Below are 11,441 nucleotides of genomic sequence, written 5' to 3' on the forward strand. Positions count from 1 at the left end.
TACGTTGTGTGAAATTCATTTTTTATTGTCATGTTTCCACCGGGTTGTGCCAACACAAATTAATCACATTTGTGTCATGTCCGTGTCAAGGGTTATCTTTCGAATCGTATTTGGGTTTGACCTTACCGTGTAGACACGATAACGACCTCACACACAATATACCATTTCCGAAGCAATAAAAACACAAGCTGTTTATTAATAACACAAAACCACCACATATTTTTCAAGATAATTGAGATAATCAAGTTTTCATAAGCAATTAGAGTATCAGATCTAAGGATGCCTCATTTAGAACTAAGCATGTTTCAGAAGGACAGGCAAACCTATTCTTTAGTATCTTGATATGCGTTCGAAACACTCGAATAGAAAGATGATAGAGGATAATTTACACCCCGTTGTATTATTTCTTTCCGCGCAGTTTCGCACCAAGAGCCCTCTCCAGTTTGGATATGATCTGCTGATTGGGAATTGCTTTTCCAGATTCGTATTCCTGTATGATCTGGGGTTTCTCGTTTATAATCTGCATCACGTGAAGTCCATTCGATTATGTACCAGAGAATGGAAAATGATTGATCGCAATCTGGAACTGTATGAACACATCAAACACAGATATAGTAATCAAACCTGAGCAAGTTGAGCTTGTGTGAGTTTCTTATCCATTCGAGCCTGCATGATTGCCTTCTTTAATTCAGTCGGAACCTTTTCATCTGTGATAACAATCAGAGTTTCTTGTTAGTTGATACACAATAACAAAGAAATGATTGTTGTACTACATAAACCAGAGATATACATCCAGTACAACATCGACTGCAAAATAGTCGGGACATATTCATATAAAAGAATGTTGGGCAGGTACATGAAGCCCTCATCGTTTTTCCAACTATGTACTTTAAACACAAGAGCAAAACAAGCAGCTGTAGAAGCACGACTTTGGCAATTATATTTACAACAATCAAGCATCAGCATTTCAATGGTGCAGTTGTTGAGAGATAGTTATCATCATTCTGGCTTCATTAGATTAGTAGTAATATAAGAAGAGTCCGTATCTAAGATGAATCTATTAGTGCATGATGCTTTGATCTCAATAATTCCAACTAAAGTAACACAAAAAAACATGACAGCAGGAACAGATTGTTTTCAACTAATATAAAAATCTTATCTCAAATTTGAGTGTAGAACTTATCAATATAGTACTTCAAAACCAGAGAAAAACAAATTAAAACAAAATTCAACTCACGAGCAAGATTTTCTGTATCTTCATCAAGCTTCCTGGTATTCAACGAGGTACTACTGGAAGCAGCTCTGTTCGACCCGGCAGTTGCTGCAGCATAACACAATTATATTTACAACAATCAAGCATCAGCATTTCAATGACTAGGCTATGTATATTGTTAGCAAAACCAAAAATGTCACATAAAACTTAATTCCATGGCACCAGAAATGAAACAAAAGCGTAGACATATCACGAGATTTAACCACTAATCCATAAAGATGAATAATCATCCCAAAAAAAACGCTACAAAGTGCCATCAGTCTCATAAACTCGTTAAAGATGCAACAATTTTAGGCAATAACAAAACACATGAATCATAATACAGCTGGGAATGTTGGCAATAAACGATGAACAATCAAACCACCAAAAGTAGATGAAATTAGTCACTACTCTCTATCTTTGAAGTTAAAACCCTAGATAAACATCTCTACTGAATAAAACATCCAACACAGGCGCATACTGTACAAATTCAAAACACTGATCAAATCACCAGATTTCACCACTAATCCATAACGATGATTAATCATCCAGAAATAAACCACAAACAATATTTGAGAGATACAACAAATTTAGGCAATATTAAAACACATAAATCAAAATACAACTAAAAAAGATGAATTCAACTCTAGAAAATGAAAAATACACCACCAGAAGTAGATGAAATTGGTCAATATTCTAAATCTTCGAAGTTATAACCCCAAATAGAGATCTCTATCAAATAAAACCTCCAACGAAGGAACGTATTATACAAATTCAAACACTAATCCAATCACAAGATTTCACCACTAATCCAGAAAGATACAATGAACAATCAATCCGCATAAATCATAATCCAGCTGGAAATGATGAATTCGACACTAAACGATGAACAATCAAACCAACAAAAGCAGATAAAATCGGTCACTATTCTCAATCTTCAAAGTCATAACCCTAAATTAAAATCTCTACCGAATTAAACCTCCAACGAATATCACACAAATTCAAAAACACTGATTCACGTTCACATAAAAACAAAATAGCTACGCACACAGAGAAACAACACTCACCCTTTCTAACGGTCTCGATCTCAGCTCCGGCGCGGCGGGCGGCGTTGACGGCTTTCTCGTCCTTGCGAGCAGCGGAGGTCGGCGCCTTCTTGCGGATGACTACCGGCTCCCAATCCTGTGTGAATCCTGACATTTTTTTTCAATTCGGAAGTTCTGCTAATCGATGAAGGTAGAAGATAGAGGAGAATTTTTGGGATCTTTCAGCTCTATGAGACTAAGGAAGGGTTTATATATATGGCAGAAATGCTTCGCGAGGATCTGTTTGGAAACGGTGTTTTGGTGAGCCCACATGCGTGCGGCATTTCGTGTTTTGCCAAACAGGGGATAGGAGAATATCTTTTTGTTTATTATCTTCTTTTTCTGGAGAATAAAAATATCATTTTCGGTTTTCCGTGAGAGGGGAATAAAATTCTAGATAACATTATTTGAAAAGAAAAAACTTTTTAAAATCATACTTCAATATTCCGCTGAAGTTTTTTGGTTGATAAGATCGAATTCAAAATATAAATTTGAATTTTTATACTCACGAGTTGCAAATTCCATGTGGCATATAAAATTAGTGTTGACGTTGAAGAAAACTATTTTAATAAATTTACTCTGTTTCATTTAAAAAATAGGCTTACAAAATTGTGAAGATGTGAATTTTAATAAAAGTATGTAGTAATGTAGTACTAGAATTTACTCTACTACCATCTTATTTTATTTTCATTTCTTCTTTTCATTTCATATTCTTAATTTAAAATTTTCGACCTATTAAGTATAAAATAAATCCCAAATTCAGATTGTTAACTATTGGAATCGAAGAACACACAATATGAGAGAATCAAGAGAACTTTATTGATCACTCAAGAATTGAAGAACACAACTCGTTTCTGATTTTGGGAATTACAACAGAGATATATGAGCCCTAATTGAATTTTACAAGCTAATATATCAACTAACTCTAAATCATCAATGAGCTGATGATCCAATGGTCCACAATCTTTTGATCTTAAAGAATAAGATCTACGTACAGGATTAAACACCCATATAAAAGATTGAGTTGACTTGAGCATATAAGCTACAAATCTCCACCTTGCTCAAGCAATTCTAACCTTTATTCCGCAGGAATATCAGCCTCCTACAAAGCTCTACTTTCTCTCTAGGCAAAGCCAAATGCCCCCAGCCTTTCTGTCTCTGACTATACTCATGCCAAGTATTCTCTTTGCAGGACCAAGATCCTTCATATCAAATCCTGAGTTCAAGTCATCTTTCACCAGTTGCACCTCTTTCATGTTAGCTCCTGCAACTAACATATCATCTACATACAAAAGCAAGTATGCCACAACAACTCCACCTCTCTTCTTGAAGTACACACAGGAGTCATATTTTGACCTTGTGAAACCACATTTCAACATGTGATTGTTGAACTTCTTGTGCCATTGTCTACTGGCCTGTTTCAACCCATAAATACTCTTATTGAGCTTGCGAACCTTCATTTCCTCTCCAGGCTTAGCAAACCCCTCAGGCTGCACCATGTAGATGGTCTCTTCTAAGTCTCCATTCAGAAATGCCGTTATGACATCTAGTTGTTCCAATTCCCAATTTCTGTTTGCCACAACAGACATGAGTACTCTGATGGAGCTATGTTTTACAACGGGTGAAAAGACCTCATTATAGTCGATCCCATATTCTTGGCTGAAACCTCTGGCAACCAACCTGGCCTTGTATCTGATTGAGCCGTCTGCTTCAAGTTTCCTTTTGAAAATCCACTTACAACTGACCAACTTCCTTCCTTCCACTTTATCCACCAGACTCCATGTTTTATTTTTCAGTAATGAATCTATTTCATCATTCATTGCTCTCAACCATTTATCCCTTTCATTGCCTCCCATGGCTTCTGTGTATGTTAGTGGTTCCTCAAGCTCTACTTCCTCTGCAGCAGTAAACGCATAGAAGAGCATTTCAGAGTCAGAGAACCTAGCTGGGATTTCTGATGTTCTCCTAACTCTGTCTCTGGCCAGCATGTAATTTCTCAGATCTCCAATCTCACTATCTTGCTGCACAGGTCCCCCATCAGATACACTAGCTTCATTGCTGCCTATCTGTTATGTTGCAGATTCATCTTCACGGCTAATTTCATCTTGGGTATGATCTCCCTTATCTGCAGGCTCCGCCTCAAAATCATTACCTTCTGCTGCAACTATCCTTACTCCATCAGAAGTAATTCCCTTATTCAAATATGGCATATCATTCTCTAAGAAAATCACATCTCTGCTTACAATAATCTTGTGATTCCCAGGTTCAATACACCATAATCTGTATCCTTTGACCCCCTTTTGATACCCCAACATCACACACATCAATGCTCTAGGGTCTAACTTCCCTTGCTTCACATGGGCAAAGGCCTTACAACCAAAAATCTTTAGATCACTGTAACTTGAATGTTTCCCAAACCATCTATAATATGGTGTATCCCCATTGATGCTGGATGAAGGACATTTATTCAACAAGTACACCGCAGTAGAGGCAGCTTCTCCCCAAAATTTCTTCCCCAGACTTGAAGAGAAGAGCATGCACCTGACTCTCTCAACTATGGTCCTATTAGCCCTCTCTGCTACCCCATTCTGTTGAGGATTTAATGGAACTGTCTTATGCCTTTTCATTCCCTTCTGTTTACAGAAATCATCAAACTCTTTGGACAAATACTCAAGTCCATTATCAGTTCTTAGGCACTTCACCTTACAGCCCTTCTCCAACTCAACCTCACTACACCATTCCTTAAATTTACCAAAGGCTTCTGATTTGGATTTCAGCACATATATCCAAATCTTCCTTGAAAAATCATCAATAAGAGACATGTAATATCTACCTCCTCCTATAGTACTCACAGAAGCTGGCCCCCATAGATCACTATGTACATAATCTAAAGGAGAGGAAGAATTGTGTTTACCAGTGGGGTATGGAAGTTTCTTACCCTTCCCTCGAATGCAATCCTGATATGGCTGCAATTCCTCTGTATCACTGGCTGAAATAACCTGCTTCTTCACCAGTTCTTTAACACTTCCCATTGCCGGATGGCCAAGTCTTCCATGCCACAACATCAAGCTTTCTGATTTTACCAGATTCATCTCCTCCTTCTGAACCTTAATCACTGACGCATAGAGATAGTAAAGACTCCCCCTTCTCTCAGCTGTCATAACAACACTTTCCCCTCTTTTCACCAGCATTCTTCCACCAGAGGAGAAGAAACTACATCCTTTTGACTCCAATAACCCCAAAGATATCAGGTTTCTTTTCACTTCGGGGATATACCTGACATCATTGAGAACCTTTACAGATTGATCTTGCATTCTCAATCTAATGGATCCAATTCCTCTGATATTACATTTTTGATTGTTTCCCAAAATCACTGTACCAGAACTATCAGCTAGCTCCTCAAACCAATCTGAGTTGGGGCAGATGTGAAAGCTACACCCACTGTCCATGATCTAAGAAGCCCCATCAATTGCTTCCATCACGTTCAACGCCTCTGCATCATCAATGGTTTCCACACAATCAGAAGTATTTGTGTGTTGATTTCCAGATGTAGCCTGCTTCTTCTTCCACCCGAAGCAATCCTTCTTCAAATGCCCTGGTTTTTTACACCAAAAACACACCCTACTCTCCTTCTGCTCATTCCCAGACGACTTAGGAGCATCAAATTTCTTCTTAAAAGGTTTCTTGCCCTTGAAACCCTTTATGTTCAAACTCTCAGAAGTAGGATCACCATTTCTTGAGCCAGAATTCTGCAACTTCTTGGCCCTTAGTGCAGATTGCACCTCCAAGAGAGTGATAGTTCCTTCTCTCCCATACATAATTGCATCTCGAAGCTGATCGTAGGATCTTGGCAGAGCATTGAGGAGAAGTATTGTCTTGTCTTCATCACCTATCGTTACATCGATGTTTTCAAGATCATCGATTGCCTTATTGAAGTCCTCCAGTTGCTCAAGAACCCCTTTATCCTCCAAGAACTTGTAAGAATACAGTCGTTGCTTCATGAACAACCGATTTGCGAGGGACTTGGTTAAGTACAGATTCTCTAATTTCTTGAGGATTCCAGCCGCCGTAGTTTCTTTCGCGACCTCCCTGAGCACCTTATCACCAAGGCATAGCACTACCACATTGTGTGCTTTCGCAGCAATTTCAACTCGCTTCGCCACCGATTTCTCATCAAGATCCACCGCGGGCGTCTCCTTCTCCGTCTCAAGCGCCGCCGATAACCCTTGTTGAATGAGCATCGCGCGCATCTTCATCCGCCATAGACCGAAGTCATTTTTCCCGGTGAACTTCTCTGCTTCAAGCCTCGCCGCCATCCTTCTCTGTGAATTCGATTCCAAAACAAAACACAATCTACTCCGATTGCTCGCTTCCCACAGACGGCGCCAATTTGTTAACTATTGGAATCGAAGAACACACAATATGAGAGAATCAAGAGAAAACTTTATTGATCACTCAAGAATTGAAGAACACAACTCGTTTCTGATTTTGGGAATTACAACAGAGATATATGAGCCTTAATTAAATTTTACAAGCTAATATATCAACTAACTCTAAATCAGCAATGAGCTGATCCAATGGTCCACAATCTTTTGATCTTAAAGAATAAGATCTACGTACAGGATTAAACACCCATATATCAGATTGAGTTGACTTGAGCATATAAGCTACACAGATTTCTACAAAGTGGTTGGGATCTGGCGAGGCTGATGAATTGAACACAATTTTAAAGATTTTTATTTAACGTAATTTTATGTTTTTAATTAAATATTTTTATTATTATTTGAGTTTGATATCTATTTAGTTTTTAATAGGAGTGTTATATTGTTAACTCAATACTTAAATGTTAATTACATGATATTCAAATGAAGGGCCTAGATCATCAATCCCGAAATGTCAATACAATCAACAAAAAACGTCAATAAGGGTATTAAGGTCAATTTACAACAAATTAGTTGTAACTAACTTTTGAAAAATATCCCATAATTTTAAAGACGCATATAACTTTGTCAATTTAAAATATTTTTTCGCACAACATATATCGAATTAAAGATAATTTCACAAGGAGTTTAACGAGATCTCACTTGCATATGTTCCGAAATCAAAATTTGAAAAAAAATTCGAAAATTTTTAATTTTTCCGTACAACACAAATGTCAACATAGTATACTCTCTGTCCGCGAATAGGAGTCTCGTTTTTCCATTTTAGTCCGTCCGCGAATAGGAACACTGGTTCACTTTTACCATAAATAGTGATAGGGTCTCACCTTCCACTAACTCATTCCACTCACATTTCATTTACAACTAATATAGACAAAAGACTTCTCTACATTATTCTCTCTCGTACTTTACTTTCTCTCCAGTTTAACTATTTATTACAATCATTTTTTCAAAACGAGGGCAAAAAATGAAAGTGCTCTATTTTTCATGGACGGGGGGATTATATACAAGTGAGACCCCTATTTCACTAACTTTTTCTCACCCACTTTTCTTAACATTTATTAAAATCCGTGTCGCCCATGAATAAGACTCCTAATGGCGGACGGAGGGAGTATAAATATATGTCAATATAATACACGTAGAATGTCAATATAAGCAATGCGTTAACATTCTCAAAGCATTGTGTTGACTTTCTCAAAGCATTATGCTGATATTTTTGAAACACTATATTGACATTTTAATCCAAAACCCTAATTTGGTAGTTTTGTTTATCTTTTTCGATTTAATTAATAGAGTAAAACCGAAAATTACACGTAGCAAATTGTAAACAACAAACTTTCTAAAATCATATAGTCTTAAATTAGTTATAGTTAGCAATTAAATGATGAGTTATCAATCGATCATTCCTCTTAGTCAAAAATACAGACAATAAAATGAAATCTTTAAATTGGATTATAATTTTAAAAAATGGAGAAATAAAATTAAGTTGGAGTAGATAATTTGGTGTTTGATTTGGGCCATGAATTATTGTAATTATTGCATGACTCAGTTATTATAGTGTTGGGGGGGGGGGATGGGATGTGGTTTATGGGGACCTTATTATAAATGAATGAGATCTGACTTTATAAGTATTGTACAATCATGGACCATTATTATCAATTTATTCATACTGTTGCACAATCTACCTCTAAACAATAACAATTATCCATATAATTAATTGTAAGTCACACAACAAGAATCTGATTGGACAACTAACTTGAGAATATTGAGCGCCAAACACAATAAAATAATGTCATGAAAAATAAAAAATATATATGTGAAGGAGTAACGCCAAACACAATGGAAAATAAAAATACTCCTAAAAAATAAAATATTCAAGATAAATAGCATCATTAAATAACTGCAAAAACCCGTTGTTTCTCCTTCAACAAAACCAGCTTCAAACAAACCCACCACCACTTCATCAATGGCGGCAACAATCCCCTCTCTCCTCCTCACTCTAATTCTCCTCCATCTCCACCCTCCGCCGCTCTCCGCCGCCGCCAACCTCCGCCGCACAACAACTCTATTCACACCACACTTCAATTTCAACTCCACATTATCATCCACCGGCGGCGACGCTCCTCCAACAACCTACTTCGAAGTCACCAAACCAATCCAGCTCCCCGCCACCGCGCCGTGCTCCTACCTCCTCCTCCAGCACGATTTCGCCTTCACCTACGGCCAGCCGCCGGTCCTCGCCGCCTACACGCCGCCGCCGCACTGCCCCTCCCCAACCTCCGCCAAAATCGTCCTCGAGTGGACGGCGACGTGCAAGGGCAGGCAATTCGACCGCATCTTCGGCATCTGGATCGGCGGCGCCGAAATCCTCCGCAGCTGCACTGCCGAGCCATCCGCCGCCGGCATTATCTGGACGGTGAAGAAGGACGTCACGAGGTACTCCTCTCTTCTCTCCACAAACCAAACCCTAGCTGTTTATTTGGGGAATCTCGTCGATTCCACCTACACCGGCGTCTACCACGTCAACATCTCCCTCCATTTCTACGCCACTGAGGAAAAAACCGCCTCCACCGCCGCAGATCTAATCCTTCCGATCTCGAAAAATCCGCAATCAAACGACGGATTGTGGTTTGAAATCGAGAATTCGAAACAAGCAGAATCGAAGCAATTCAGAATTCCGTTGAACACATACAGAGCAGTGTTGGAGATTTACGTCTCGTTTCACGAAAACGATGAATTCTGGTACGGAAATCCCCCAAATGAGTACCTGTCAGCCAATAACCTCACCGATCTGGCCGGAAACGGTCCTTTCCGAGAAATCGTAGTGAAATTGGACGGCGAAATCGTCGGCGCCGTGTTCCCGTTCACCGTGATCTACACCGGCGGAGTGAATCCCCTCCTCTGGCGGCCGATCTCCGCCATCGGCTCCTTCGATCTCCCCACCTACGACGTCGATCTCACACCTTTCTTAGGCGAATTGCTAGATAACAAACCTCACGATCTCGAATTCAGCGTGACGAATGCGTTAAATGTTTGGTACATCGATGCGAATTTGCATCTGTGGTTAGATGAGAAAAGTGAGAAAACACAGGGGAAGATTCTAGAGCACAGAGCATCGGAACTCTCTCTCTCCGTTTTCTCCAACTTCACGGGATTGGACGGCGTGTTTGTCACCAATGCCAGCCGCTCGATCGTCTCGAGCGGCGTGGTGAGCTCATCCCGAGGCGAGGTCGTCACGACCTCGCTCCGAGAGCTGGGGTACACGAGCTCGATGACGATGGGGAATGATGGGAATAGGCAAGTTGTTGAGCAGGTGATCACATTCAACACGAGCGTTGATAGTGATCACCGCCTCGCCTCGTCTCCGTCGTCTTCTGCAAACGCGGAAAGGAGGTTTAGCATTTGGTATGTTGATAATTACAGTTATTGTCTAATTATTTTTGGCGGAAATTATTGACACGGATACAAATCTAGATTCATAATTAATATCGCATGTTTAATAATTGAAGTCAATAAATTGCTAGAGTTGACAACTTTCATAATTGGCATTAAAACTAAGAGTTTTTTTTAACATTTTCTCAATTTTTCTTGAAAAATATTCTGGTGGCCTATTTATAAATGTTGTTAATGTGACTCACATTTTTCAAATTGATAACTTGGCTAAGTTATTATGTTATGACTTCGTGGGAAAATTGTGAATAATGTTAAAATTCATAATTAATACAACTGATTTTCAAAGTTGTGTGATATATTAAAATTTGATCAAAATTCATGATTACGTCCTACTATACTTTGATTTAATTAATTAAAGTTCAATTTTAATTAATCAAAGCTCAATAACCTAATTCGATCCAATATATTTCAGGTACGCCACAGACTATGTTGACAACGATGATGGAAGCTACGCCTCTGTAGCGAACGTCACTCTGGGGTTCGAGGAGGGGGTGCGGAGGAGCGGGGTGGGGACGAGCAGGGTGAGAAACGTGCAGAGGGCGGAGGGGTCGACGGTGGTGAGGGGGAACTTGGTGGTGAGTGGAGTTGGGAGAAATCAGCAAGAATATGGCTACTCTAGTGATAAATGGTGCTATTTTAGGAATGTGAGCAGCTTCAACTACACTATTCTTCATGATGAAGTCAGCCATGCTTGTATAAAAGATCGATTGTGGCCATATTCTTCGAGGAGGAACTTTCGTGTGAAGAAAGGGCTTATTGGATTTTGATGATTTTTTTCATTACGGAAATTGAGGTGAAAATTAGTGATTTCTTTTAGGCTTGTAAGTGTAATTAAGATATTTGGTTTGTTGAATAAATTAGTAATCCATTTTGGATGAATAAAAGATGAGAAAGTATTAATTGATCCGTCAGATTAAAGTGAATCTTTTTTTTTTTATTATTATTGAATTTTATACGGAGAATAAAGTGAAGACGATGATGTTTCTATTTCAGGGCAAATGAATTGTGTATAAAAATAAACGAGATACTTAAGTAGGATAAATGAAGTATCGTATTGATGTATATAAAAATTATCAATTTTATAGAACATATGAAATAATGAAGAAAAAAAGGTCTAAAACAATTGAACAAAGCCAAGTAAATTACTCTACCACAAGAAACTTAATAGTGGATGCTCAATGTGTACCGTGGACACGATGACTACTACATCGA

At 38.7% G+C, this 11,441-nt stretch overlaps 2 protein-coding genes across 2 annotated transcripts; one reads left to right on the forward strand and one right to left on the reverse strand.

The window, feature by feature from the left end:
• Nucleotides 1–232: 232 nt before the first annotated feature.
• Nucleotides 233–2,533, reverse strand: LOC125201713 (multiprotein-bridging factor 1b-like). The gene is made up of 4 exons (XM_048099940.1): nt 2,320–2,533; nt 1,238–1,321; nt 625–707; nt 233–520 (listed from the first exon to the last, which is right to left on the reverse strand). The coding sequence occupies exons 1-4, from the start codon at nt 2,450–2,452 to the stop codon at nt 401–403; spliced, it is 420 nt and encodes a 139-aa protein (XP_047955897.1). The 5' UTR covers nt 2,453–2,533; the 3' UTR covers nt 233–400.
• A 6,108-nt stretch (nt 2,534–8,641) lies between these two features.
• Nucleotides 8,642–11,140, forward strand: LOC125201595 (peptide-N4-(N-acetyl-beta-glucosaminyl)asparagine amidase A-like). Its single transcript, XM_048099772.1, has 2 exons — nt 8,642–10,181; nt 10,642–11,140. The coding sequence occupies exons 1-2, from the start codon at nt 8,743–8,745 to the stop codon at nt 10,994–10,996; spliced, it is 1,794 nt and encodes a 597-aa protein (XP_047955729.1). The 5' UTR covers nt 8,642–8,742; the 3' UTR covers nt 10,997–11,140.
• Nucleotides 11,141–11,441: the final 301 nt, after the last annotated feature.

The sequence above is a fragment of the Salvia hispanica genome, chromosome 1, assembly GCF_023119035.1.
Source record: "Salvia hispanica cultivar TCC Black 2014 chromosome 1, UniMelb_Shisp_WGS_1.0, whole genome shotgun sequence".
In the NCBI taxonomy this organism is placed as follows: domain Eukaryota; kingdom Viridiplantae; phylum Streptophyta; class Magnoliopsida; order Lamiales; family Lamiaceae; genus Salvia; species Salvia hispanica.

What these genes read in the sequence shown, in the direction of transcription:
- LOC125201713 (XM_048099940.1), bottom strand. Translation starts at nt 2,452, where the DNA reads ATGTCAGGATTCACACAGGATTGGGAGCCGGTAGTCATCCGCAAGAAG. An exon ending in GATCGAGACCGTTAGAAAGG is followed by an intron (nt 1,322 to 2,319) that starts GTGAGTGTTGTT and finishes GTTATGCTGCAG; the next exon opens with CAACTGCCGGGTCGAACAGA. An exon ending in AGATACAGAAAATCTTGCTC is followed by an intron (nt 708 to 1,237) that starts GTGAGTTGAATT and finishes TTGTTATCACAG; the next exon opens with ATGAAAAGGTTCCGACTGAA.
- LOC125201595 (XM_048099772.1), top strand. Translation starts at nt 8,743, where the DNA reads ATGGCGGCAACAATCCCCTCTCTCCTCCTCACTCTAATTCTCCTCCAT. An exon ending in GAAAGGAGGTTTAGCATTTG is followed by an intron (nt 10,182 to 10,641) that starts GTATGTTGATAA and finishes AATATATTTCAG; the next exon opens with GTACGCCACAGACTATGTTG.